Here is a 26,163-nt window from a genome sequence, read left to right on the forward strand (position 1 = left end):
TCTCACCTTAGTGCACACTCTTGTCCTTACCTCATGTTACATAATTTTTCAAATGCCTCTAAGTTTAAACAGAAACTATCTGAATTTCATTAAATCGTTAGGAGTAGAGGAGCTCAGTCCTACCCGACTCCACACGTAATTGGAAAGAGTTCAAATGAACTTCAGTCCTAATAGTTAGGTCAACCTGCAACCATCTTTCTACATCACTCCTTTAAGGAGACTTTTAATCTTGAGCAGTTATCCCTACTAAACTTTCTTAAATACTCTACTAATTTTCAGTTAGTCTTAACACATTAACTATGGATGGTCTGAATTTCAAGCGTACTCTTAGTGACACTCTTTTAAGCATATACAGAATTAGAGAATCTCCCATATATGGCACATCCACAGTCAACTGCCAGTAGCAGATGAGCCATAATATGGCACATCTGCAATCACTGGGGTTAAGGCCATAAAAATATATCACAATCCTTGTCATACTTTAAATTCTTGAACACAGGATGAGGTTTTTTTATGTACTGTATACACCCTGGGCATGATGATGTGATGGTATGCCTGCTCTTCTTACCAGTTACTTCCTTATGTTAAGAGGACAAGTCATTTAGTGGATTTTCTTGGATGTTTTGTTTGTGTCTGCCTTCCATTTTGTTACGATGATTGTTGGAGAATGAATTGACCACAACACTAATACTGTCTGCCATTTCTGTTTTAACTGTGTAATAAAGGAGTTGAATCCATATCAAATCCCATGAATTGAGACCATCATTCATACTTCAAAATCCTCAAACTAAAGGAGTACTGTACTGTATATGCATGGCTATCCAAAGAGATCCATACAGATAAGGCTTTGAATTAAATTGACATAACTAAAGGGTCGAGGAGAAATTCCCCAAATCTCTGAATTAATCAATCTACCATTTGCTATATGTTGGGTTTCTCCCATAAATACTTATTATTTGGGAGGTGGCAACTGATCTGTTCAGGTCTCAAACAATCATCAACTGTATGCCACAAATAACACCTTAATTATTCATCATTACAGTACTACAGAGAACTTGACCTTTGATTAGTAGTTTAAATCACAGAACATTTCATGATAAAGGATATTACTGGTAGGTTGGTAAAACTAGAGGTACCAACCCAACAGATAAATGTGAGTCTATGTATTTTTTTTTTTTGATGGGTGTACATCATCAGTATCACATCACCCTAGTGTTCAATATCTATCTAAACAAGAGTTGGTAATATGATGGTATGCACAAGCTCATTAAAAAGTTCTCTCAGTTAACAAGTCTGTCAGTCATTCAGGATTGACATTCAGAGAGCTGGCTGACATACTTACAATTACCTTGACCTCTTCTCATAAAACTGATTTTCTCTGTTTTCTTGAAATACATGTATATATTCTGGCCAAATATTTCCAGCAGCAAACAACTCATGTGCTCACTATAAACTGATCATTACTAATTCACACAGCCATGTGCTCTCAGATATTACTGGTCAAACATACCTCTCCAACACTCAGTACTCTACTAAGGACTCACAAACATTCACACTTTTAAAAATATGCTTCTAAATAACTTTACCTGAGCTGAGAATGCCACAAAGAAGGCAAACCAAAAGTGACATAACGTAAATGCAAAATTCTTGTAGAAGAAATATCTGAGGAACTTGCACATGCGGTAGTACGACCAGCGGCCGTGTACTAGTAGGAGTCGCTCTAGGAACTTGAACTGAGCCACAGAATAATCTGATGCCAGTACTGCCTGTAAACCTTCTTGACCAGAGATCCCAACACCAATATGTGCAGCTGTAATGGAAAATGCAAGTAAACAAATTATATCAATTAAGACAACAGCAAGAAAAAAGAACATACAAATATTCAAATAATAAGACAGATGATTAAGTATTGTGTAAACTGTGAGTTGTTTTGTGTGCGAGTGTAAAACTGTATGAATATAACATTGGCGACTCAGTGTTGTATAACATACATGCACATGATGTTACTGGCATGTTGATATTAGGTGGGAGGATATTTTTATTATACGTGAGGCTGTTTATGTCAGATAAAACAGTCTCTTATGTCTTAAATCAAATTGTATTCTTAAGCAGACAGCCCTCACTGTTTGTGTGATAGTGGGGCAAACTAAAGTAACCTCTAATTCCAAAGGTTTTCTCTATGACAGTCGAAGTTTCTCTATGACAGTCTTCTACAGTAAATATGCTTGTACTTCTACCTATCACTTTGCCAGAGTCTTTAATCTATGTACTATACTGTGCATAATGGGGATGTAGACACTCATTAGGGTTAAGACAGAGATCATTAGTGCAGAGTAAAGGCTGCAGCTGAATTAGTTAGAGGATCATTAACCCAACTAAGCAAAATATAGTTATGTTCCAACTTGACAAGGATATTACCAATATTTTGGCAACTAGAAAAGTTATTGAAGTCACTTACTAGTACATGTAAGGCTTTCTGAAACTTAACTAGAAAACCCTCCAATTAATTACAGTACAGTACATCAAAACTAAATGTAATATTGACTATCTGTGTTTGTAAAATTGTATCTACAGGCACACAGACAGACAGACAGACTCCCCTAGATGATGTTGGACACACATGCATCATGTAATCATATTTCTTTTTCAAGTACAGACAATATAAATATTAAAGATAAAACTCAACACTTACTTTTAATCATGGACACATCATTAGCACCATCCCCAACAGCCAGTGTTACAGCCTTCTTGTAGCGCTTCACTAAGTCCACCACCATGGCCTTCTGTAGTGGTGTGACCCGACAGCAGATAACTGCCTTACCTAAATCATGTACAATAGTGATTTTAGAACCATATATAGTATATAAGGACATATATAATCTTGTAAATATTTATCATGGTGCTGGAGGCAATATCAGGGGACTTCAGGACTGGTCTGCCCTGGGAGCTGGTGTATGCTGATGAATTTGTGCTGGTAGGAAATAGTACTGAAGAGGCAACAGAGCAATTTATGAAATGAAAAAGAGAAATAGTCACAGAGCTTAAGAGAGAATGTGACAATGACAAAATTACTTATTTGCGGTGTGGGTGAGGGGCCTGTGGTGGAGAGTGGAAAATGGCCATGAGCTGTCTGCTGTGAAAGATGTTGGTAGCAACTCAATAATATGTAGTGAGTGTGGATGGTGGGTACATACAAGATGCAGTGGAGTAGATGGTAGACTGCTGGATGTTGCTAACTTTAAAGTGTTCTATGTGTACAGGTAACCATGTGGCTTTAGCAAGGCTGGAGAAACTCAACATTGGCAATGTGTCCCTAGACTGAGTTGATGAGTTTTATTATCTGGGTGACAGGTACAAGAACCAGAAGTGGCTGGAGGAATTTTAGGGAATTGCTGCCTTTACTAATGACAAGAGAACACTTCCCTCCACATAAAATGGAAGATATATGTGGCTGGCATGAGAAGTGTGATGTTGTATGGCAGGAAACATGAGCAGTTAAAGAGGAAAATATATGCAGGCTTGACCGAACTGAAATGAGAATGATGAGATGGATGGACCACTAGGTATTGAGAGTATTGGTGAATTTTTATGAAGAAGTAGGATGAGATAGTTTGGGCATGTGGAGAGAATGGATAAGACCAACTGGGTCAAAAGATGCATGAGTCTAAATGTGGAAGGAAGGAGAGTGAGGGGGCCAGAATGACATAAGGAAAAGATGTAAGAACCAGACATGAAAGGCTGCAAGAGACCATGCAGCATGAAGAGCTGCCATCAGGTATAATTGTGATTAAACCACACAAGCATGGAAAGTGGCCATAAAATGTTGATGATGAGTGTGACATTCCATTTTCAATGCACAGATCAAGGTCTATTAATATAAATTTTTATAGTCAAGAGCTCAATTGGTGTAAAAGTCAGGGACTGAAATTTTGTTTGCTTCCAAAATTTTCTAGAGTACATAATTTGCAAAATCCAATCAAAAACAATTTATTTTATCCTTTCTTTGTCTTCCTTCTCTTTCTGGAAATAGTAGTGTTTATCACTGTAGAACATGTACAAAACATAGAAGAGGGATGGCTTACTGTCTTACCAGTGTGGTGTATGAGTGATGGCTGCTACTGGCAGTGACAACAATTATGAGAAGAGGAAAGTAGGAGACAAGGTGGAGGTTACTGGGCATGTGTACAGCAAGTACTAGTGGTTACTGTGCACACACAGCAAGTACTGGTGATTACTGCACACACGCACACACACGCATGCAGCAAGTACTGGTGGTTACTGCATGCATGCATGCACACACACCCACATGCACACACAGCAAGCACTGGTAGTTACTGCACACACCCACAACAAGTATTGGTAGCTACTGCTTAAGTGTGTTATTGTCTTGTACATACAGTGCAGCTGTGAACATGACAAAAAAGAGTGACAGATTCCTTTCACATGCTTTAAAGTGCAAGATTCACTCCTGAAAACAAAATACAGGAGTTGACACTTACAGTGACTCGCAACCTCTAAGAACAGTCTCTCATAATTGGCATTTAGAGCGAACACGAGAGAGTGTCCGTTGATGACGAGAGCGAAGCCTCCGTTTGGTTCACCTGCATCGCTCAGGTTATCACGTCCAGCATCGTCATCGCTGTAAACACTAACAATGTACACAGCAGTGAGATAATCAGCACAACAAGGCATCTTCTATACCTGATGGCACACAATTTTGGGGAGACTTACTCAGGATAGAAAATTTTTATGATGGATTGAAAAGGAGTAAATAGTGTTCAATCAATACAGTGTGAAGCTGATAACAGCAAAGATAGATAATTTGTACTAGTGTGTGATAGGAACATTGATGATCCCGTGTAGAAAGACAAAATATTCCTTTGATGAGGGGAAAAATGTCCGCTGTACTTAACCAACAGTCACTACCTGAATAACTTACATGCTTTCAAAGTATTTATTCAAAATTCATACGTTGAACTACCAAACTCCCTAACCTGCTTAAACTGATATTACAAACACCTCAAACTAATAAAGATCTCATGGACACACATTACAAGAGCAATCCAATAGAAAACTTTCACTACATGTCTATTAATATCTAAATGTTTCTTATAACACAAAACTCATGTACAGTGAACCCTCACTTTACGCGGTCAATTGAACCCACGGAGGCCCGCGTAAAGCGAGAAACGCGTAAAGTGAACAACATAACATATGGGATTAAATGAAATAGAGACCAGCTGACCCCCAAACTCCACTTTTTCCGACACAATACCTATGTTCTAGTAAAAATAACATCTTAATTTTATGATGGTACATGCACACAATTAATAATTAAGAGAAATAGAGAAATACAGTCGCCAAGTTAATGTCCATTCAAATAATGGACTCAACTCCCTCCCCCTCTTCTCACACTCGCTGGCTCTTCCCTCTCTGAGAAATGTTTGGGGGAAAACCACTAAATTTTAAAGTATAGTAATAAATAATACCTCAAACTAAAGTTAGGATAATATAATTGACATTACTGGATTCCTTGCAAGACCAGGAATATTTTGAATATACACATCATATATTTTGCACAAAAGATAACATATTTGCTCTGAGTAAACAAAATACTTGCATTAGATCTAAAATTTGTATGTCTAATGCAAAATCTATGATGCTTATATTCAAAATGATCATCAAATTCTAAGAATTCCAGCAATGTAAATTATATTCTGGCCGGATAATTTGTATGAATTTTATGAGCTCAATAAAAAAATTATACTTCACCAGCGTATATGAGTAGATGCACCGCGTAAAGTGGGAATTCCGGTTCTGGCAGGGTACCGCGTAAATGTAGAAACGCGTAAAGTGAAACCGCGTAAAGCGAGGGTTCACTGTATTATGCTGAAGGAAAAAATCTGATTCATTATCGTATCATATTTCTCCTGCTGTGTTGCAGTTTATGTATGTACAGTACACAGTGGCATTCATAATACAAGCATGAGGTGTGTGAAATACAGAGAGAGAGACATGAGGTGACACAAAAGATACAGTTAACTACTAGTGGTGACAGAGTGAGGTAGAGTACTGTACATGTGACAGAAACACACACAATACACATGCTGAAAATATAATACAATATACAATAATTAAGTGGCATTAAAGTGGTAGAGGAGTGCTGTTGTAGTCTCTCCAAAAATGTGCATATCATCTTCAGGTATATAACTAAGGAATGAGGTTGAGAAAGATGCCTGGTTGTGCAATATAACACACAGATTGGTGACATACAACTCACACAAGAAATAAACCTGAAATTCAAATTAAATTACCTAAATGGTGATGAGCATGATGTCACTGTACTAAAGGGAACTACCAGTGGTTAAATCACTATACATAAAGGTTTAATTCACTGTACTCAAAAGGTTAAATCACTATACTTAAGGGGTTACATCATTGTACTCAAAGGGTTAAATCACTAAATATATAGGGAACTAAGTTCTTGTACTCAAAGGGTTAAATCACGATACTTAAGGAGTTAAATCATTATACTCATGGGGCTAAATCATTATAATCAGTTAAATACACTTGAAGAGTCAAATCATTGTGCCTAAGGGGTTAAATCACTAATTAACTAGTTAAGTCACTGTATTCAAGGGGTTTAGATTTCTCACTTTGTACTGAGACTGGTACTGTAGTTAAGCCTTAATGGTAAACTGTTTATGTTTCCCATTCTTCAAAATTTACTTGACTTATATTATACCAATACAGTAATCTTCTCACTGTACAGTAACAAACAGTTCTCAGGGGAAAATACCTTACACTTCTGTCAAATCTTGAGGTATTATATTTTCATTGAGCGTAGAAGTAACAATACAAGTGTGCATGTTTAAAATATATTAATAATTTTGGTTTGTTCATTAAAGAAAATGTGTACTTTTCAAGAAAGGAAATTTTAAAATACCACCTTTATATCTTGTCTTCAGTAAACCAGTACATGTATTTTCCAGCTATAAATTTGGGATGGAGGAACACAACCATACATAATAATATAGTGAAGCAAATTCTAACTTAAGCAGACTAACATACATGCATTATATATAAACCAGTTATCAGAATGTAGTTAGGGATTCTCTACAAGGCCCATTACCTTATACTCAACCATCTATGATAAAAATATCTAATCTTTATCAAATTTTTAACTGTCTGCAGCAAAGTTCTAATAATGTCTTAGAGTCAATGCAAGCAAAGACTTTCTGAGATTAGAATTATGTTGAAGCACATGTATGTAATAGTGGTACAGAGTAGTCAGTCCCCTTTTACATGAAGCTAAGAACCATTTATGAATAACAGGTTTTTATCACAGACAACACCCACCAAACAAATGATATATTAGACACTACCTAAAGGTCACCACAGATAGGTTGGTTTGTGGATGAATGGTGGCTGACACATTCCTGATATCTTCACGAAATTTTTGCAACTGCTCTTCAACTTCCGAGGCACTTTGAGCATCAATGATGAATATATTCACCATTTCATCAGTCAGCAACTGTAAAAAAAAAAATAATAAATAAAAAAATAAAAATAAATAAATAAATAATAATAAGACCAAGAAATGTCATGTAACAAAATATATTACAAGTACAGTAGACACTCCCCAGGTTACAAATGGGTTCTGTTCCTGAAGGCTATCAGTAAGCCAGAAGTGACCCTTCCATAGGTAATCAATGAGCACACATAGTACACAAAATGTATATACAATTACTATACAGGTATGGGAACATTTATTCAGCATGCTTGGGACCTGGAGGTTACCGGATAACCCCCCCCCCCCAAATCCGGAGCACCCAGCTTAAAATATGCAGTAAACTTTCTGTAGCTGCCTGTCAAGATTCAGTTCAGATCTCTAGATTCATCCCTAAAAGTAGCTTTAACTGTACACTGTAACATTAAAACTTAAAAGTGAAGGCATATAAACATCAATAACATAAACATATAAATAGCTTTAATGAAAGCATAAAGAGAGCAAAAATTACACAAGTTAGTGTTCAAACTGCATCGCAGTAACTCTTGGTGCTTGCCTTAGCAATACAGCAGTGTTCCTAGTAACGGTGCTTTGCCAAGGACCCTCCAACCCCCACAAACTTGCTACAGTGTACATAAGTTTCATGGTAAAAGCCTGTAGATACTTAAAACTTTATTCCTTATGATAATTATTTATTTAATTGATTTTTGCACTTTCTGTATGTAATTGAGTAAAAAAATATAATTATACACAGTATATCTACCTGAAATTACAAATTAAAAATACTTTATAACTTATGATAAATATTGGTATTTCTTTAGTTATTTTATCTGTGTTCACTTCTGGATGTAAGATTGAATGTGTACTGAAAGTTAAAAAAAAATCCATATATCTATCCAAAATTATGCTTTAATGTGGAGGTAAAGAATTCACTGTGTAAGTGAAGTGAAGATATACATCAGTTTGTGTTTGCAATGTTTCTACCAGTTTCAACACTTTCTTGTGACTCTCTGCACTTGCCCTCTTACCTGCTATTTCCTTTGTTTCTCAATTTTCTTTCCCTTCAACTACACCCAGTGCCGGATTTAGACCTGTGGAGGCCCATGGGCAGCCTCTTTGAGCAGGCCCCCCTCATTATAACTACCCAAGAGGGTGGGGTGGCGAGTGAAGCAAGCCTAAACATCTGGGAGTTCCGGGGGGTGCTGTAATCCCCCCGGGAAAATTTTGAAATTTGAACACTTCTTTGGAGAATTTTGAAGCCATATGCAGTTATATTGAGGAAATTAGAACGCAGCGCACTGATGGCATTCGTAATGGAAGTGATAATGAAAACAATATTTTATTTGTTTTTTTTAATCTCAATTTCGTTATTCCATGTACCGTATATACTCGTCTATAACCCCCCCTCGTTTATAGGTCGACCCTGAATTTTTGACCAAGAAATAGTTAATTTACGATATTCCTCGTTTATAGTTCAACCCACATTTTTTAGGGTAATGGAACAACAAAACCTTCACTAAAAACGCTCTACGTCCTATAAACTGAGGCTCGCCGTGCCTGAAACACGAGTGCCGAAGGCAAATTGTTTACCATTTATTATTACGACACTTTACACTGAAACGCGGGTAGTTTCAACAAAAATATTGTATGTTTCCATTCAAGTATTTATTCAAGTCAATTAGGAGGGAATATTACTGTAATACAACAGTTTTTAACTAAACCATTCGAAAAGCGATTACGGTAACATCTTTTGAACGAAAGAAAGCGAAAGTCATTGTTGTCTTCACGATTTTATCCCACTTTCCACTGTAATGCGTACGTAATTTCCGTGAATGTATTATATCAAGCACAGTACGAATAGAATATCATTGTAATATAACAGAATTTTAACCGAAAACTATTAAAAAACGAGTAACATCTCAAGAACAGAAGCTTAGGTAAAGTGTTTTGTTTTCGTCATGTATTTTATCCTATTTTACATTGAAATACATCACGTTTCAGCAAAACTACTATATATTTCCGAGAATATATTCATTCAGACGCAGTTTTGGTAAAATATACGTGATGTAATAGTTTTTTAACTGAAAACGATTAAAAAAAACACGTATCCTCTAGCCCTGTTCAAGGAGAGGACTGGGAGAAGCTGTTTGGTGCTGCAGACGATGACAAGGAAAATTATTTTGATGGATTTTAATGAAAATATTCACAAATATGGTATCGTAGTATTTATTCAAGTCAATTAGAATAGAATATTATCGTAATACAACAATTTTTTAACTGAAAACCATTCGAAAAGCGATTACGGTAACATCTTTTGAACGAAAGAAAGCGAAAGTCATTGTTTTCCTCACGATTTTATCCCACTTTCCACTGTAATACGTACGTCATTTCAGCAAAAATATTACATTTCCGTGAATGCATTATATCAAGCACAGTATGAATAGAATACCATTGTAATATAACAATATTTTAACAAAAAACTATTAAAAAAACGAGTACCCCGGTAACTTCTCTTGAACATTGGAAGGTTAGGTAAAATCTTTTGTTTTCGTCATGTATTTTATCCTATTTTACATTAAAATATATCACGTTTCAGCAAAACTACTACAGTGGGGTATGCTATAACGAACGGATCCTACTACGAATATTCCTATAACGAACGGTTTTACCTATAAAATTGAGAATGCTATAACGAACTAAACTCCTACAACAAACATTATTTAATTTTTTTTTTTCTAATTTATTGTTTTTTTATTACAAATATTAAATGATATTCTTTATTTCAGGGGTTTAGATGCATATTTATGCACTTTTTTACAATTTTTACAATTTTATATTATATTTTTCAGTGTTAAGTGGTTGTATTTGGGGGCCTGGAACGGATTAATCCTATAACGAACGAATGCTATAACGAACAAGGTTCTAGAACCAATTAGATTCGTTATAGCATACCCCACTGTATTGATTTCCGAGAATATATTCATTCAGGCACAGTTAAGGTAAAATATACATGTGATGTAACAGTTTTTTAACTGAAAACGATTCGAAAAACACGTGTACCGTCTAGCTGATACAATTGGTGGTGCGTGATGCGTCGTTGTAAACAATAGGAGGTTGAAGTAGATTACCGGGTATTATATTAAGTATGAAATATCGAAAAGGTTTTTATTACCGGTATTTTTTGTAGATCAATGAGAACTGTGATACCGTATATGATATGATAAGTTAGCCTGTGCTAAGAACTTCAACATAGACTACTGAAAGCACGTTGTAAGGTAATTTAGCCTATTGTAAGTTGGTGAGCTTCATTTGCTGAAGGAACTGCACAACTTTTCATTACTAATTGGTACATATTTTACGTTTCCATTGTTTACTGGCAGTAAATGGTAAATATTTTTCATGTCTGAAGCTAAAAGTTGCTCCTCGCCCTTCCCATCATGCACGGGTTCAACCTAACAAAACTATTACTCATGTATAGGACGACCCCCAATTTTTTGCCTAAAAATTTGGTCTTAAAAACTCGAACTATACACGAGTATATACGGTAGTTCCTTTTTAATCAATATATATGTTTGTGGAATTCTAAATATATTATTAGCAACACAAACAATAGCATTCATTAAAAATATACGGTTCATAGGAAAACCAGGTATTCATTCAAGTAGTAGCTAGCCTAATTTCTATCACGCTTCTTGCTGAACATAGTTTTACGTGATGGAATAGATAAACATGAATTTTAAAGAATGAAAATAAAAATAATCCAAATGAATAAACAAGTAAATAAAATATTGTAATATGTGGAGGCCCCCAGATTGTGGAGGCCCCTGGGCAGCTGCCCAGTTTGCCCACTCCTGAATCCGGCCCTGACTACACCATATAAAGAGGGGGAAGATAACAGATAGTTTCTCTCAAGAGACCTCCAAGGAAAAGTGCTTTGTATCCCAAACACTGCCTACCCAATGATACACCGAGTTTTGTTTACCAAGCCTGATGTTCACTCTCACCTCACTTAACTGGCTCTATCCCAATTTGCATGACTGCCTTAATAGCAGAAGTACATTATGGACACTACAAAGAATTTAAATTACTAATATGCAAACTGCTGGAAGAACTATTTGGGGGAAAGTGCAGTAATTTAACATATGTATTCATAAACACTTTATACAATATAATTTTACCTAAGAAACATACTTTTTGGGTGATTGTATTTAGAGTACAATTTAATTGAAATAGTTAACATCAACTGCATTAAGTTGATAACATAAGGAAGCTGTGTTACCTGACATGAATATCCAATGTTAATGGCTGTTTCTTGTTTATCACCAGTGAGTACCCAAATCTTGATGCCGGCCATGGCCAAGTTGGCTATAGTTTGTGGTACACCATCTTGAAGCTTATCTTCAATGGCAGTTGCTCCTAAAGAGGAAAATAACAGATGAAGCTTAAGTAGACAAGGAAAGGATTGAAATAGGTGATATTTGCTAAATTATTTGTTTATTAATACAGTACTGTACACAGTATATGAATCTGAAGAAAACATATAACTATGATAGTGGTTAATAAGGCATAAACCACCAAACTTAATATAACCTTTACCTTGAATTCTAATCCCAACCTCTCATTTACTCTTCTCAATAAAGTATCAGTTTTCCCAAATATATCTATCTATCTATCTATCTATCTATCTATCTATCACACACACACACACACACACACACACACACACACACCTGAACTTGATCTTTGACTTACTCTCTCCATAATTTATTTTGTTCTCATGTAGTAACCATGTATTTTAATGGTCATATTCCAATATACAGTAATTCGTTTTCCCATGGTTGAACCACTTTGCCAACAGTCAAGGTGTTAGTGTTGTCAGGTACTGAAGGAGAGGTTGGCATTATGGTGGAGGAGGGAAGGGAGGTTGAGAGTACAGTGGAGGTGGTGACAGGGGTTGGCATTATGGTGGAGGTGGTGAGAGGGGTTGGCATTATGATGGAGGTGGTGAGAGGGGTTGGCATTATGGTGGAGGTGGTGAGAGGGGTTGGCATTATGGTGGAGGTGGTGAGAGGGGTTGGCATTATGGTGGAGGTGGTGAGAGGGGTTGGTATTATGGTGGAGGTGGTGAGAGGGGTTGGCATTATGGTGGAGATGAGCAGGATGGTTTGAGGAGGTTTTAGGGTTGGATAAATTTTAAGGGATTTAGTACTTATTAAAGAGGAACTAAAGAGTGTTTTTTAATCAAGCGAAGGAGCAATAGGGTTAAATTTGTAAATTTTCTTAAAACTAACTTACCTAAAAGTATAAGATCTTTCTCTACTTCTTCATATATAGCATCCAGCTTTTCTTCTCTTGACTCTAAAGATATTGCAGCCTCATGGTGACGGCTCTTCCAATCCTGTATGAGAGTTCATGAAATACATTGATAATCCTTATTCATACAATTAAAGTTCATATCTTTGGTACTAATATAATATTTCTATATTAATTTTTTAGTTATCATACAAAAGTTTAACATTAATCTCTTGGGTATGAAATAAGATGTTTTGGCACAAACATAAAATTCACAAAATGTTACACACCTGGAAGTAATCCTCCTCTAAATCCTTGTATGCAAGGCACAAAGTTCGTAGACCCTCTCCAGCAAAACTCTGTAACATAATTATTATGGTTTAATAATCATCATCCTGAATAAGTCCACTGCTGGATGAAGGTCTCCTACAATTACTTCATAAACATTCTATCTTGATCCTTCCAACCCATTGAGTAACTCCCAACTTTCGTATTTCATTCACCTTTCTGGACTGGTAAGCCCTTTTTTCCCAGCTCTTTTCTTATCTCACAGATAAAGTTATTGATCTATATATATTATGATACTGCATTATGGTGCTGGGATGTCCTGAAGTGTGATGCTCAGTTAAGACACAGAAGTGTCTAAATGTGACTAGTGAATGGAAACAAATTATATTGTTTTTTTTTTTGTTTTTTTCAAAGATATTGTACGGTATTGTAACTGGTTTTTTTTTAAATAAGTATTAGAGATATAAAGTAACAATTAAAAGTGAGGAGGAAGGAAAGAAGGGTATTATGAGTGTGTGATGCATTACAGTATCTAACTCTAAAAATAGTCTTATATATTATTATTAAAGGGGTAATTTGGGGGTTTTATTGGTGGTGGTATGATTCTGTTTTTTAACCTTTGTGTGTATAGGATACATTTATAATTAACAGTACTGCATATACAGGAGACAAAAAATTATTTGTGAACAACAAACCCTTGAGGTCTTTAAAGATTAACTTAAAAACAGTTTCCTACCATCTTGGAAGCCCATAAATGACCCTTCAGCAAATGACAACCATGCAACTTACATCTAAGTGTTCCTGAGTATGGTGTTTTAAACTCTCCTGCCCACTTTTTAATCTCTCGTAGATAATAGAATCGGCACCTTTACAGTAGAGACGGATCCTACCGTCTTTTTTAAGGATGACCGACATTCTTTTCCGAACATTATTAAAGTCCAGAATGCACAACAATTCATAAGTTTCTTGAACCTCCTTAGCCTGAAAAATAGATGAACATTTTATAACAGTTTGCACAGTACAGTATAGTAAAATTTAATAAGAAAATTTTCTTGCACATACATTCGGTAAAAAACTACCGTTACAATTCCTGCGCGAAACAAACTGACACTACAAACAAAGTGTTTCAAAAAGGCCCCTGAGGCATTCCTCGCATTGGTAGCCCTGCGCGTGTATGGGTTCGGCCACACGTGCTCGAAACAAGTGATCGGCACTCTGAAACGAGTCAGAGTTAGTGCTGCCACACTAACGCAATTTGAAACTTGATCGAAACTCTATGCCTCATTCTCCATGTCTAATACACATTGTGAGCGGTGTTGTAGCAGCCTAATATTGTGATTTACGTAATTAGTGCTACCAACATTTCTTGATATCTTACATAAAGAATGTGTATGCTATATGAACTGTGGAGCTATTCATATGTTTCAGAACAGCATGGTATATTTTCCAATACGAATAAAGAATGACACAATGTGGCGTTAGCCCAAATTCGGTTGCAAAATAATCTTATACCTTTACTATATCCACTAATTCTGCTAAACATATAATGCATTCCTATATGGCAACTAATCCACTTCCATGGTGTGTGGAACGTTTAATATAACATACAGTTTAACTTATCTAGATAAACTGACATTCTCCAGTCATATTGTAACAAAGTAATTCAATATTGTCAATGGAATAGCTAATTTTAGCCTACCAAATTAAGTAAAATTTGTCTCACATTCAGGCCTACCAATCCCCGCGAGACAACGGGAATGTTCAGTTGGAAAATCATCGGACCCCACCTTTACGGTAGTTCTTTTACCGAGTGTACAATACAGTAATACCCCACTTTACGCGGGGTTTTTTTACGCGTTTCTACATTTACGCAGAACCGGAATTCCCACTTTATGCGGTGCATCTACTCATATACGCGGGTGAAGTATAATTTTTTTATTTAGCTCATAAAATTCATACAAATTACACCGGCCAGAATATAATTTACATTGCTGGAATTCTTAAAATTTGATGATCATTTTGAATATAAACATCATAGATTTTGCATTAGACATACAAATTTTAGATCTAATGTAAGTATTTTGTTTACTCAGAGCAAATATGTTATCTTCTATGCAAAATATATGACGTGTATATTAAAAATATTCCTGGTCTTGCAAGGAATCCAGCAATGTCAATTATATTATCCTAACTTTAGTCTCGGGTATTATTTATTACTAAAAATGTAAATATACTGTTTTCTCCCAAACATTTCTCTGGTAGGGAGGGAGGGATGGACCCAGCAATTGTGGGAAGAGGGGGGGAGCTGGAGGTGGGGTATTTTGATTGACAGATAGTGTTTGGGTGAAGTATATTTTTTTGTATTTATTGAAGATATTTGTTTTAGCTCATAAAATTCATACAAATTACCCGGCCAGAATATAATTTACATTGCTGGAATTCTTACAATTCGATGTTCATTTTGAATATAAACAATATAAAATTTGCATTAAACATACAAATTTTAGATCTAATGTAAGTATTTTGTTTACTCAGAGCAAATATGTTATCTTTTGTGCAAAATATATGACATGTATATTCAAAATATTCCTGGTCTTGCAAGGAATCCAGCAATGTCAATTATATTATCCTAACTTTAGTTTGAGGTATTATTTATTACTATACCTTAAAATCTAGTGTTTTCCCCCAAACATTTCTCAGAGAGGGAAGAGCCAGGGAGTGAGTGTGAGAAGAGGGGGGGGGAGTTGAGTCCATTATTTGAATGGACATTAACTTGGTGACTGTATTTCTCTATTTCTCTTAAATGTTAATTGTGTGTGCGTACAGTGAGTTCTGCTATAACGTGTGTTTTGACAACGCGAATTGGCTCTAACGCGATTTATGAATAGAGGAACGATGTTTGTATAACGCGAACGCTTGTTTGCTGTAACGCGATTTTTGCTAACTATTTCTCCAATTTTGTGGTATTAACTGTGAATATGGTAAAGAAGAATATCTCCAAGAAGCGTTCTGGTGATCGCATTCCCGGTGATGATCGTAAAAGAAAGGCTATAACCCTTGAAGAGAAGCTCGATATTATCAACCTCAATATCACCTTTCTCCCCCATCAAGTTATATTCATATTTTTCAAGGTAAAGTGTTACATTTACATTATGATTTCATTATTAGATATGAATGTAACATTTATTTAGACTGTGCTATCCTTTGTGTTAGGCTAACTACTAAATTTTTTTTCGAATTCGAGTAGTAATCTGCACCTAACCCTATTTTCTCCATAAGCCCTGTTATTTCTATTACGCGAATTTCTATAACACGATGTTTTACAAGAACACAACTATCGCGTTATACCAGAACTGACTGTACCATTATAAAATTAAGATGTTATTTTTACTAGAACATAGGTATTGTGTCGGGAAAAAGTGGAGTTTGGGGGTCGGCCTGTTCTCTATTTCAATTAATCCCATGTGTTATGTTGTTCACTTTACGCAGGCCTCCGTGGGTTCAATTGACCACGTAAAGCGAGGGTTCACTGTACTGTATAATAGTAATACATGTTTTCTTTGATACACCTGTATTAATGTTTCGTTTATTTACAGAAAAGTTTTTGATGTTATATTATCAAGTATTTCTCTCTCTCTCTCTCTCTCTCTCTTGTTTAATAACTCATGAATGATGTTTATGTCAGTGAAACTCTGGGGCTACCAGCGAGTGAATCCCTCTGTATATTATTGAATCTCAGAGTATACTTCTCAAGGTAGAACAGTATTCATTAAAGGAATTGAAACTGTGAATATAAGTTATCATACACAATACTGCTTAATCCTTAATATTATTGGACACAGGGATCTTAACACTCAGTGGGTGAAGGACGACAAAACACTGGAGGTAAGGACTTAATGGCAAGTAAGACCTTATTACAGCTACCCTGTATTATACTGTTTTTTTATTTACTGTATCTTTATTTCTATTTTCTGTCAGACAAGTCCTCTTTATTCTACTTCATGCACTTGCTTCATCAAATTACATAATGAATGGAAAATGGTTGCTACCACTGTCATCCTTAATACTTATACAGGCATCCCCCGCGTTACGGAACCCCGGGTTGCGGAATTTCGCTCTTACGTTATTTGTAAATTATGACCAATAATTTCGCGATACGGCCCGTAACTCCGCCCTTACGGAAATTGGGGTAAATTTTAACAACTTAAAAAAAAATAAAAATAAAAAATCATTATATAAAATTAAAATATTTTGTTAAAAATTGTAATTTGTTTGGTGTGGATTTCTTGGTGTTTGCTACCACCAAGCGTGGCATCGCCACGCGGAGTCACTCCATTGCTTGCATCCAGCGTGCGCACATGTTTCTCGCCCCAGCAGTTGGATTTAACTTTTACAAACATACAGTAAGTACAGTACCCTTATTCAAGATGACTGGAAAGAGGCCATCAAGTAGAAGTGACCGCAGTAGTGCAAAAAGAAACCGCAAAGGCATTACATTGGATAATAAACTAAGCCAGATTGCAAAAACATTAGGTCTTGCTACTTCAATAGTGGGAACAATCCGTGAGTACAGTACAATATTTTAATTTATTCCAACTGTATTTCTCTTCATATTACATGTATATCATAAATTATTTAATGTACTGTATTGTATGTGTTTATAAATGTTTATTTTCATTCATAAAAGTGCTTGAATTTGGGGCCAAAAAAAATTCCTAAGGAACGCATCTCCAGTTTTATAATGGAAGTCATTGGGAAAATAGGTTTTGCATTACGGAATTTTGCGATACGGTCAATTTTCCAGGGACGCAACCCTTCCGTAACACGGAGGATGCCTGTACTTAATATCTTGTTACTTATATTTATCATCCTTACTACTTAAAGTTACCATCTTTGCTTCTTCAACTTATTATCCTGGCTAATTGTATCCTTCTTGGTATTTACACATAGCCTCCTTGCTACCTTCGCTTATCATCTTTGCTGCTTACATTCATCATCTCTGGAGGGACTACAAAGGTGTACTCACAAAGATAGTAATACTATTTGGTGTGCGAGACTTGAAGACGAAGCCAAAATTTCTTGCGGCAGAGACTAAGGCGCCTTCATCAGGGGACTGCGCTTGATACTCTAGTTTCCCTGCATTCAAATAAAGATATTTATGAACCAAACACTGAATTTCAGCAATTATTGTTAACAGACATATGCTGCACTTAATTAATACACACTAACACATATATAAAAAGGATACAACTATGTGTGTGCGTGTGTGTGTGTGCGCTAACACAAGGGAAGAGGAAACCGTAAAGATAGGTTGGAAACTGCAGGGGAGAATTATGTAACACAAGTATTGAAAGTGAAGTGAAAGACTAATATAATGAGTACCTGCACAAATACTTGCTCATATCCTAAACTTGCATATATAGTACAGTATACAAAAGTTGATCTTGTAATGAAAAATGAGAAAATATGCATTTCTAACTGATGTAATTTGAGACATTTGTTAAACTTCTTTAGTACAGTAAAACTGAGGCCATAACACCGGGCAATAAAGGTCGTGATATGTGGTGGAGTGGGGAAAAAATTTGTGAAGGAGGAGGGAAAACACTAATTATGTACTGAATTTAATCTAGATACGCATGATGTGAAACTGCTCACCAGTTTTCACTGTGATCTGTGAAGCAATTACCAAGTTACTATTTTGGAAACAGTTTCTTATAGACAGACGGACACAGTTACTATATGCCCCTCACACACACACTATTCTGGGGACATAAATAAAATTTGGAATCATCTGCATCAGTTTCAACAGAAATCATATGACAGTCAATCATTGTGGCAGCTTTTACCACACAAGTTCATCTGGCTAAATAATTTAAAGAGCATTATTGTGCAATTTTATGACCATGTGCCTAATATTAACATCAACTTGGATTAAAACTACTCTGAGGACTACCAGTACAATGGGTGATGGAGCACCAAGAAGAGGACATCAACGTTCTGGAAAAGTAAACTTATCAACTTGGTGCTGTTGACAGAAGCTTACTTGCCAGGCTTAGATTAATGGCAGCAATACCATACCGAGACTGGCCTTTGCGTCATGGTACTTGGGCCCCCCTCCACCCCAGTGTAGGTGCAGTGGCATGGTGGGCCCCAACTAAAAGTGATAGGGCCCAGTCCAGGTCTAAATCGCACTACTTTCAGAGGCCCTTTATGTTTTGCAATACAATACAGTATCTCTTAAAATTATCTAGCGGATGTGCTGGTGATCACACTTTAGTTGTAGCAACCAATAAATCTTACCGTTTTTCTCTTCTGGCATGACAGTGTGACATAGAGCCAGCAGACGAAAGAAGGCTTCACAATCACGATCACCGGCATCCAGTGCATCCACCAGACTGTGATCGTAGAATTTGAAGCTGGGCTCATGGTAAGGGTTACGAGACAAGTCTACTGTTCTTGACAACTGTAATAAGAAGTTATTAATTAAAAGAAAATTATGTCTGTAACAACAAGAAATTCTCACTTTTGAAAATGCTAAAACAAGTGAAAAGATTCTGCACAGCCTACACTTGTCATGCACAACATTAAAGGGCTTATCATTATCTACTGATAAAATCTTTACCACAACTCAATACTTTATTAAATAAATAAACATTAAGTTTATTAAATCTGAATATCAGTTGAAAAATATATTAACCAAAAACAAATCTGATATTAGCAGTTATTATTAAAATTTAAATTGTTAATATGTTGCATGTTAGGATTAGTAGTCATGCACTAACATTACATGCAAAATAATTACATCTCAGGTGACCAGTAACAGAGCACAGATTACAATTCATTATCACAAGTTATATTTCACCCAGGCTTACATTATTACTACCATAACTCATCATTATTATTATTACCAATTTACACAGCACAAATTCATTATTAAGTTTACTACATTGTAGCTATTTACAATAGCTGACATAATTAATAAAATAACTGCTTAGATCTAAAATGAAAGCATAAGTAATACAGTATACATAAAGGTCCTATAATAATACTAATAATTAACAATAAAGCATACTGATAATGCAGGTACTGTACACTGACAAGAATTAATGTTCTAGTAATGATACGCAATATTTTATTGAGGTACGAATCTAAACGAAACCTTTTCAATTCCTGTATCTTCCATACATTATACACAAACTGGTTGTAAAAATACTTTACATCATACATTTTTCTTTATACACTTTACTAAGGATAGATATCAGATGTAGCTTACAAATTAGTTCCTTACTGCACAAAAATCTGCTTAATAACAGCTGTTCAGTCACTGTGAGTCCAACCATTCAATATTATATTTCAATACATTTTATATATTCATTATCAACTCATCTATCACTACAAGACTGTTTTCTGCTGTGGTCAATCAAAGTACTTGGTCAAGATTTACCTGTACTTACCACTGTGCTACAGAACATCTACACTATTTATATGTGAATAAAAGATGAATTCCCATTAATCCATTCATTCATTCATTTCCTCCATTTAAAGCAGACTCGCACATGTGAAACCTTCCCAAACATTTAAGATATATTACCACACTAGCCTACAGCTGGGGTGTACGAGAAAGCTCATAGGTACAACAGTCTCAATGAAATCTTGTTACTTAAGTGAGCAAGTTAGTTATGTTTTAATATCCCATTACCAGTCAGAGGAGACAACAACCACATGAACCTCTGAGAATCTGTGTCCAGGTGACGGAGATTAAGCCATCTGCCAACCTGTACTGTATCATATTGTACATGACTGTACTGCCTTCCACTTATTTCATGAAATATCAAACTAGTGGTTTTAGTTCCTGTACTTGTCTTGCATCCTTATATTTCACCCCCTTTCTTAGTGCATTCTCTACTCCTTGATAACTCCCATACAAAAATGAAAGTCCAGATCTAGATAAAAATAATGGAGATTTAAGCACATGCAATAAACAGTTATGCCAAGAGTCATCCCATTTTCCCCTTAAAGAAGAATGAGCTTCGCTATGGGAGCAAGATATACCCATAACTCGGGAATTTTAAGATAAAACAAGACAATAACCCCCATTTTCCTAAAAGTTGAAAAGAATCTGTTACACAAAACCTAAGTCAACATATGAAAACCACTATTACTATTTGACAGATGACGATGACTACCACAACATAACATGACATCATTTACATGAGCATAAAAATCATAAGTAAATTTCACTTCCGTATCCATATATTTCTTTGTTGTTTTCTACTTATGTTGTATAGGACTGGTTTTTCTCTTATGTGTTTAATAATTAAACACACATCCTACACATCTCCACTACTTAATACAAGCACATGGCAGGTATATCACCAACTACCTAAAACAGTGAAACATACTGTTGTCACAAAATATATCAACAACTGCTCACTGGCCTCTGACAAGCAGTGTACCAGAGTGTCTGTTCTCAAAGTACTTGAGAATGATCATACTTGTGCTAATCTGCTTTGAAATGTAAAGACACACACAATGAAGATATGCCTGACTTATAGGAAAAATATTATATCACCAACTTCAATGATAAAGAATAACAGCAGTAAAACTGTTTTTAGTAACATTGATAAACTTTTGTCCCAACCAGGTAGTGCTCATACAGCTTGGTACCTTGTTATTCACAAAGATTTCAAGAAATGTTTACCTAAGTTGGGAAGGTCAGTACTGAGTACAACAAAATGTTTGCTACTATCTAGTCATAATCCCCTCTTCAACTTAGTACAGCTGCTCCCCGATTTACGACGGGTTTAGGGACCGACATCCCGGTCGTAAGTCGAAATGGTCGTAAGTCGGAAATGCTTAAATAACACATAGAAAATCGAAAATGGGTGTCTCTTTTTCTTCTCAGCACCACAAAACACTCACTTTTAAGCTTGCCAGCCATTTTAAATTGAATTGCAGATGAAAATTTTGTCTGTGTACTGACTTTGGGACTCGAAAATACATAATTTGACCAAATTTTGTTACGACTGAGGCAGGTCGTAAGTGCGGGTGGTCGTAAGCCGAGTAGGTCGTAAGTCGGGGAGGAGCTGTATTTCTATAATTAACTAGGAGGATTTAAGGGGATGAAACCTACTTTACTATACTGCTAACAAACTGCATTATGTCTGAGGATTGTTTTCAAATATGCATATGCATTTATTACACATAAAAGGCAACAGTTGCTATGCCATGTGTGCCACCTTGGGTTTTGGCCTAAGACACCATTATTGATGCCCATTTAGCTGTGAGGTGAGCAATGAGGTACTGCACAACACTTTACAATAAATGAAAATATTTATCTATAATTGAAAAAAATATGTAATATCAAACAAACCATAACACTGAAATCCCACTGTAGGAGAAGTTAAAACACACAAAATGACAGCACTGGATATTTCAACCATGAGTTATGCTCATCCTTGGCAGTGTGACAAGAACAATTACGGAGGGAGGTTTTATAAGGACATCAAGTGACATATGTGACGTGACCAGACAGCTGAATGCAGCAAATGTCAGGTCTTGAGCGCAGGTAAGGTCTTGAGAACAGTTACTGAAGTGATTAAGTAAGGGGACCAAAATTATTGTCCTCTAGAGATATTGAAATTTGGAATTTTTTCAATCAAAGCAGACTATGATTTTTCTTCTAAACCTATTAGATTTTTACTTTATAGATGAATCCTTCCAGTTAATGGTATTACCTAACTTACAAACATGTTTAAATACAGCTGAATTATCTTGACATATCTTGTGGCATTTTTATGTTCAGTTAACCTGGCAGGTAAGTCCCTCCCTCTCTGACCAACTTACACTTTACCACAACCATTATACATTGGACCAAGTGGTTGCTAAAAAATGTAGACAACTTCCTGAATGGGTGGCTTTTCTATATACAGCTCCTCCCCGACTTACGACCTACTCGACTTACGACCACCCGCACTTACAACCTGCCTCAGACATACCAAAATTTTGTCAAATAACGTATTTTCGAGTCCCAACGTCAGTACACAGACAAAATTTTTGTTTGTAATTTACTTTAAAATGGCTGGCAAGCTTAAAAATGAGAGTTTTGTGGTGCTGAGAAGAAACAGAGACACCCATTTTAGATTTTCTATGTATTATTTGAACATTTTCGACTTACGACCTGGATTTGGGTCCCTAACCCTGTCGTAAGTTGGGGAGGAGCTGTACTGTGAAATTTAATTGTCCAATATCTCCCTCTGTATGACTCGTTTTTCTGTGTTTTATCTTCTCCAACAGTGGAATTTCAGTGATATTTAACTTTCTATAAAAAACGTTCTAATTGTACAGCCAGAAAGATATCATCTGGCTAGCAATACAATAATACATTCTGCTGAGAAAAATAAGAAAATGAGGAGGAGGAGAAAGGGCAAGACATAATGCTTCAAAACACACCTTACTGAATAACTGAAACCGTAGGTTTTTACATTGTTTTAGGAGTCTAAGAGCACAAGTAATGTATCAGTTTCTCCACCAAGGAACAACCCTGAATCTACCAAACTCAATTGTTATTATTATAAAAATAAAGACAAACAGTACTTCCAAAACCATCTTCTTCAGCTGAAAACTTTGACACATGTGAGGTAAAACATTTGTTTACTACAGTTGTTAGGGATGCTAGCCGAGTTATATTATTTGCTGGTGTTGAAGCAATATTGTATTAAGTTAGAAATGGCACTGTTGCATCAGGTACAAGTACACACTCTAAAAATAAGCCAACAGAACACTGCATTAGTAATAGAAAATAACATATTTTAAGATCATAATATATAATGGAAGAAAGTCCAAGTTAAAGAAAATATCACATACAATGCACGACTAATGCTTCGCTTATAACTACGTACACATAGCAGAGAAGCTTAGTGTTTCTGCTAACCTTCAATGTTCAAGGTAATGTGACTATTTACCACAGTTCCAATAATTACCGGTACTGCATCACAAAATTTAATCTGGTGAGAAAGAACTGATACATATAACTAAAAAAGGTCTACAAACTCAAAATAGCCATATAAAAATGTTTTTTGTATTTATTGTAAGCAAAACTTCCAAAGTTTCTCAAATAAACTTCAAAATTTTTCACCTGTATCCAATTTCAAGAACTTTAATTTTGTGTTTCTTTACAAACAAGATCTGCCATCCATATTTTAAACTGCGCAGACAAAAATAATTCAAATTATGAGTAGTACAGTACCTTACTTGGTATACTAGTAGTTCCCTTCTAAAATATAATTTAGAAATTTAATTAAATATTTTTGTGAGAAAAGTTTGACCATATACTTCCCAGATATAGAAAACATGTAATGACTATAAATTATTTCACTTAATGCAGCACTTTTCAAGATCACATGCCTGACACACAGCAAGGTATACCAGTCCCATGTATTTCAAAATGACCCATGTGACGAATGTTGTCTTGGTAGGGTTGTCAAAATTCTTCTTCTATGGTGTCATATTGTTTTACACAGTGTGGATAGATACTTTTTTCTCGTGTGTACAATACTTGTGGTACGTATACACAATAGTCTCTCAAAAAATGCAAAAGTGTTGCACAATATAGCACTATATATAAAATGGATAAATTTAATAGGACCTTCCACTCCTACATCTCTCTACTTAACCAGCCAACCACAGAGATTATACAGGTACAGTATATAAGAGAATGGTTTAGTTAATCATCAAGGAGACTTGTGGACAATATTCTACATGGATGCCCTTAAAATATGGGAGGTAACTATAAGAAAGAATATGGACCTTCTACAGGTATCCCTTGTTATCAGAATGATCAGTATCCAAAAATTTTAGAGGTTTCCTTTGTTTAGCATAAATTTGCTTTAGCAATAATAAAATTTTGACAAGTTTAATGTGGGTCAAAATTTGGTTACCCTGCTTTTGTGGCAAGAAATGAAGTGTAAATTTCATTGATTTTCCATACTTTGTTCTTCTAATTATTTGGTATTCCAAAGTTATACTATCCAAATAAAACAATTAATCAAACAAAACATATGTGTCCATGAATTAGCTGTAACCTTCAGTGTCATGACATTTAGAGGTGACCTACATAGATTATTATATACTGTATTCCCTTTACAACCATAAACTGTACAAGTAGAACTAATATAAATACAGGAGATAAGTGAGCAACATTATACAGCTATATTAACCTACAGTGAAGCACTAGACAACTCATACACTACACGACAGGTGTATATTGAGGCAGACTTATAAAAAACAAAACAAAGTACAAAGCTGTGATGTTTTCAGCCAGTCTTGAGGATCATGAGACACTGTTTGTGTAAGTGTACAAGACAAAAAAAAAATTCTTTCAGTGTAACACATTTAGCAAAATAAAGTTCTTTAATAATGTGAAACAATACCATCATCAAACTGTAGCCACAGATTGAGCAGAGTACAAAGTCCTACCCACCACTGCAACTAATTAATTTTTTAATAATAATAATAATATTGTACTTTACTGTATGTATATAATTACGCACAAATGCACGCACTCACACTCACACAGCAACTATTTCATTTCTTAATAATAAGAAATAATAATAATTATATTGTACTGTATGTATATAATCTCACACACACACACACATGCATGCACGCACGCATACACATGCACGCACGCACACTACATATTCTTACCTCCCATTTTTTACACAATCGACCAAGTAAAGCTACAAAGGTTTCTTTAATCGTTAATAAATTTATGAACTGAAACCTTTCTTTATCCATTAAATCAATAAATTTTAGAGTTGTTAAAGAAATTTAAATTAATTTAGGCACAATTAAGTCAGTTATCTTTAGACAGTTTTACTGTATAAGTATTTTCATTTATTTCTTCTGTACAGCTCTAACAAACCTTATGTATTTTAAATGGAATATTTTTTCAGTGCTGAATATTTGGCATAAATTTAAACTAACTGATAAATAGATTCAGAAATTGTAGGAGCTGTACAGACATTACAGAGGCACCTAACCCAATAGCCACAACATGGACAACAATAGCT

General features: G+C 35.4%; 1 protein-coding gene across 7 annotated transcripts in view; it reads right to left on the reverse strand.

Moving 5' to 3' along the window:
- LOC121871254 (phospholipid-transporting ATPase ID-like) overlaps positions 1-26,163 on the reverse strand; it is a 179,389-nt gene that overhangs the window by 13,023 nt on the left and 140,203 nt on the right. For 6 of the 7 annotated variants that reach the window (XM_042373466.1, XM_042373465.1, XM_042373463.1 and 3 more), the window contains 10 exons: positions 19,391-19,553; positions 18,117-18,226; positions 13,880-14,071; positions 13,093-13,161; positions 12,806-12,908; positions 11,790-11,926; positions 7,386-7,534; positions 4,500-4,648; positions 2,693-2,821; positions 1,587-1,810 (listed from right to left, as the gene is read on the reverse strand). In XM_042373466.1, coding sequence (XP_042229400.1) covers positions 1,587-1,810; positions 2,693-2,821; positions 4,500-4,648; positions 7,386-7,534; positions 11,790-11,926; positions 12,806-12,908; positions 13,093-13,161; positions 13,880-14,071; positions 18,117-18,226; positions 19,391-19,553 — 1,425 coding nt within the window. The remainder of the gene's footprint in view (positions 1-1,586; positions 1,811-2,692; positions 2,822-4,499; positions 4,649-7,385; positions 7,535-11,789; positions 11,927-12,805; positions 12,909-13,092; positions 13,162-13,879; positions 14,072-18,116; positions 18,227-19,390; positions 19,554-26,163) is intronic. The other variant, XM_042373462.1, reaches the window with a different exon arrangement.

Source organism: Homarus americanus, unplaced genomic scaffold (genome assembly GCF_018991925.1).
Source record: "Homarus americanus isolate GMGI-L3 unplaced genomic scaffold, GMGI_Hamer_2.0 scaffold46973, whole genome shotgun sequence".
Taxonomy (NCBI): domain Eukaryota; kingdom Metazoa; phylum Arthropoda; class Malacostraca; order Decapoda; family Nephropidae; genus Homarus; species Homarus americanus.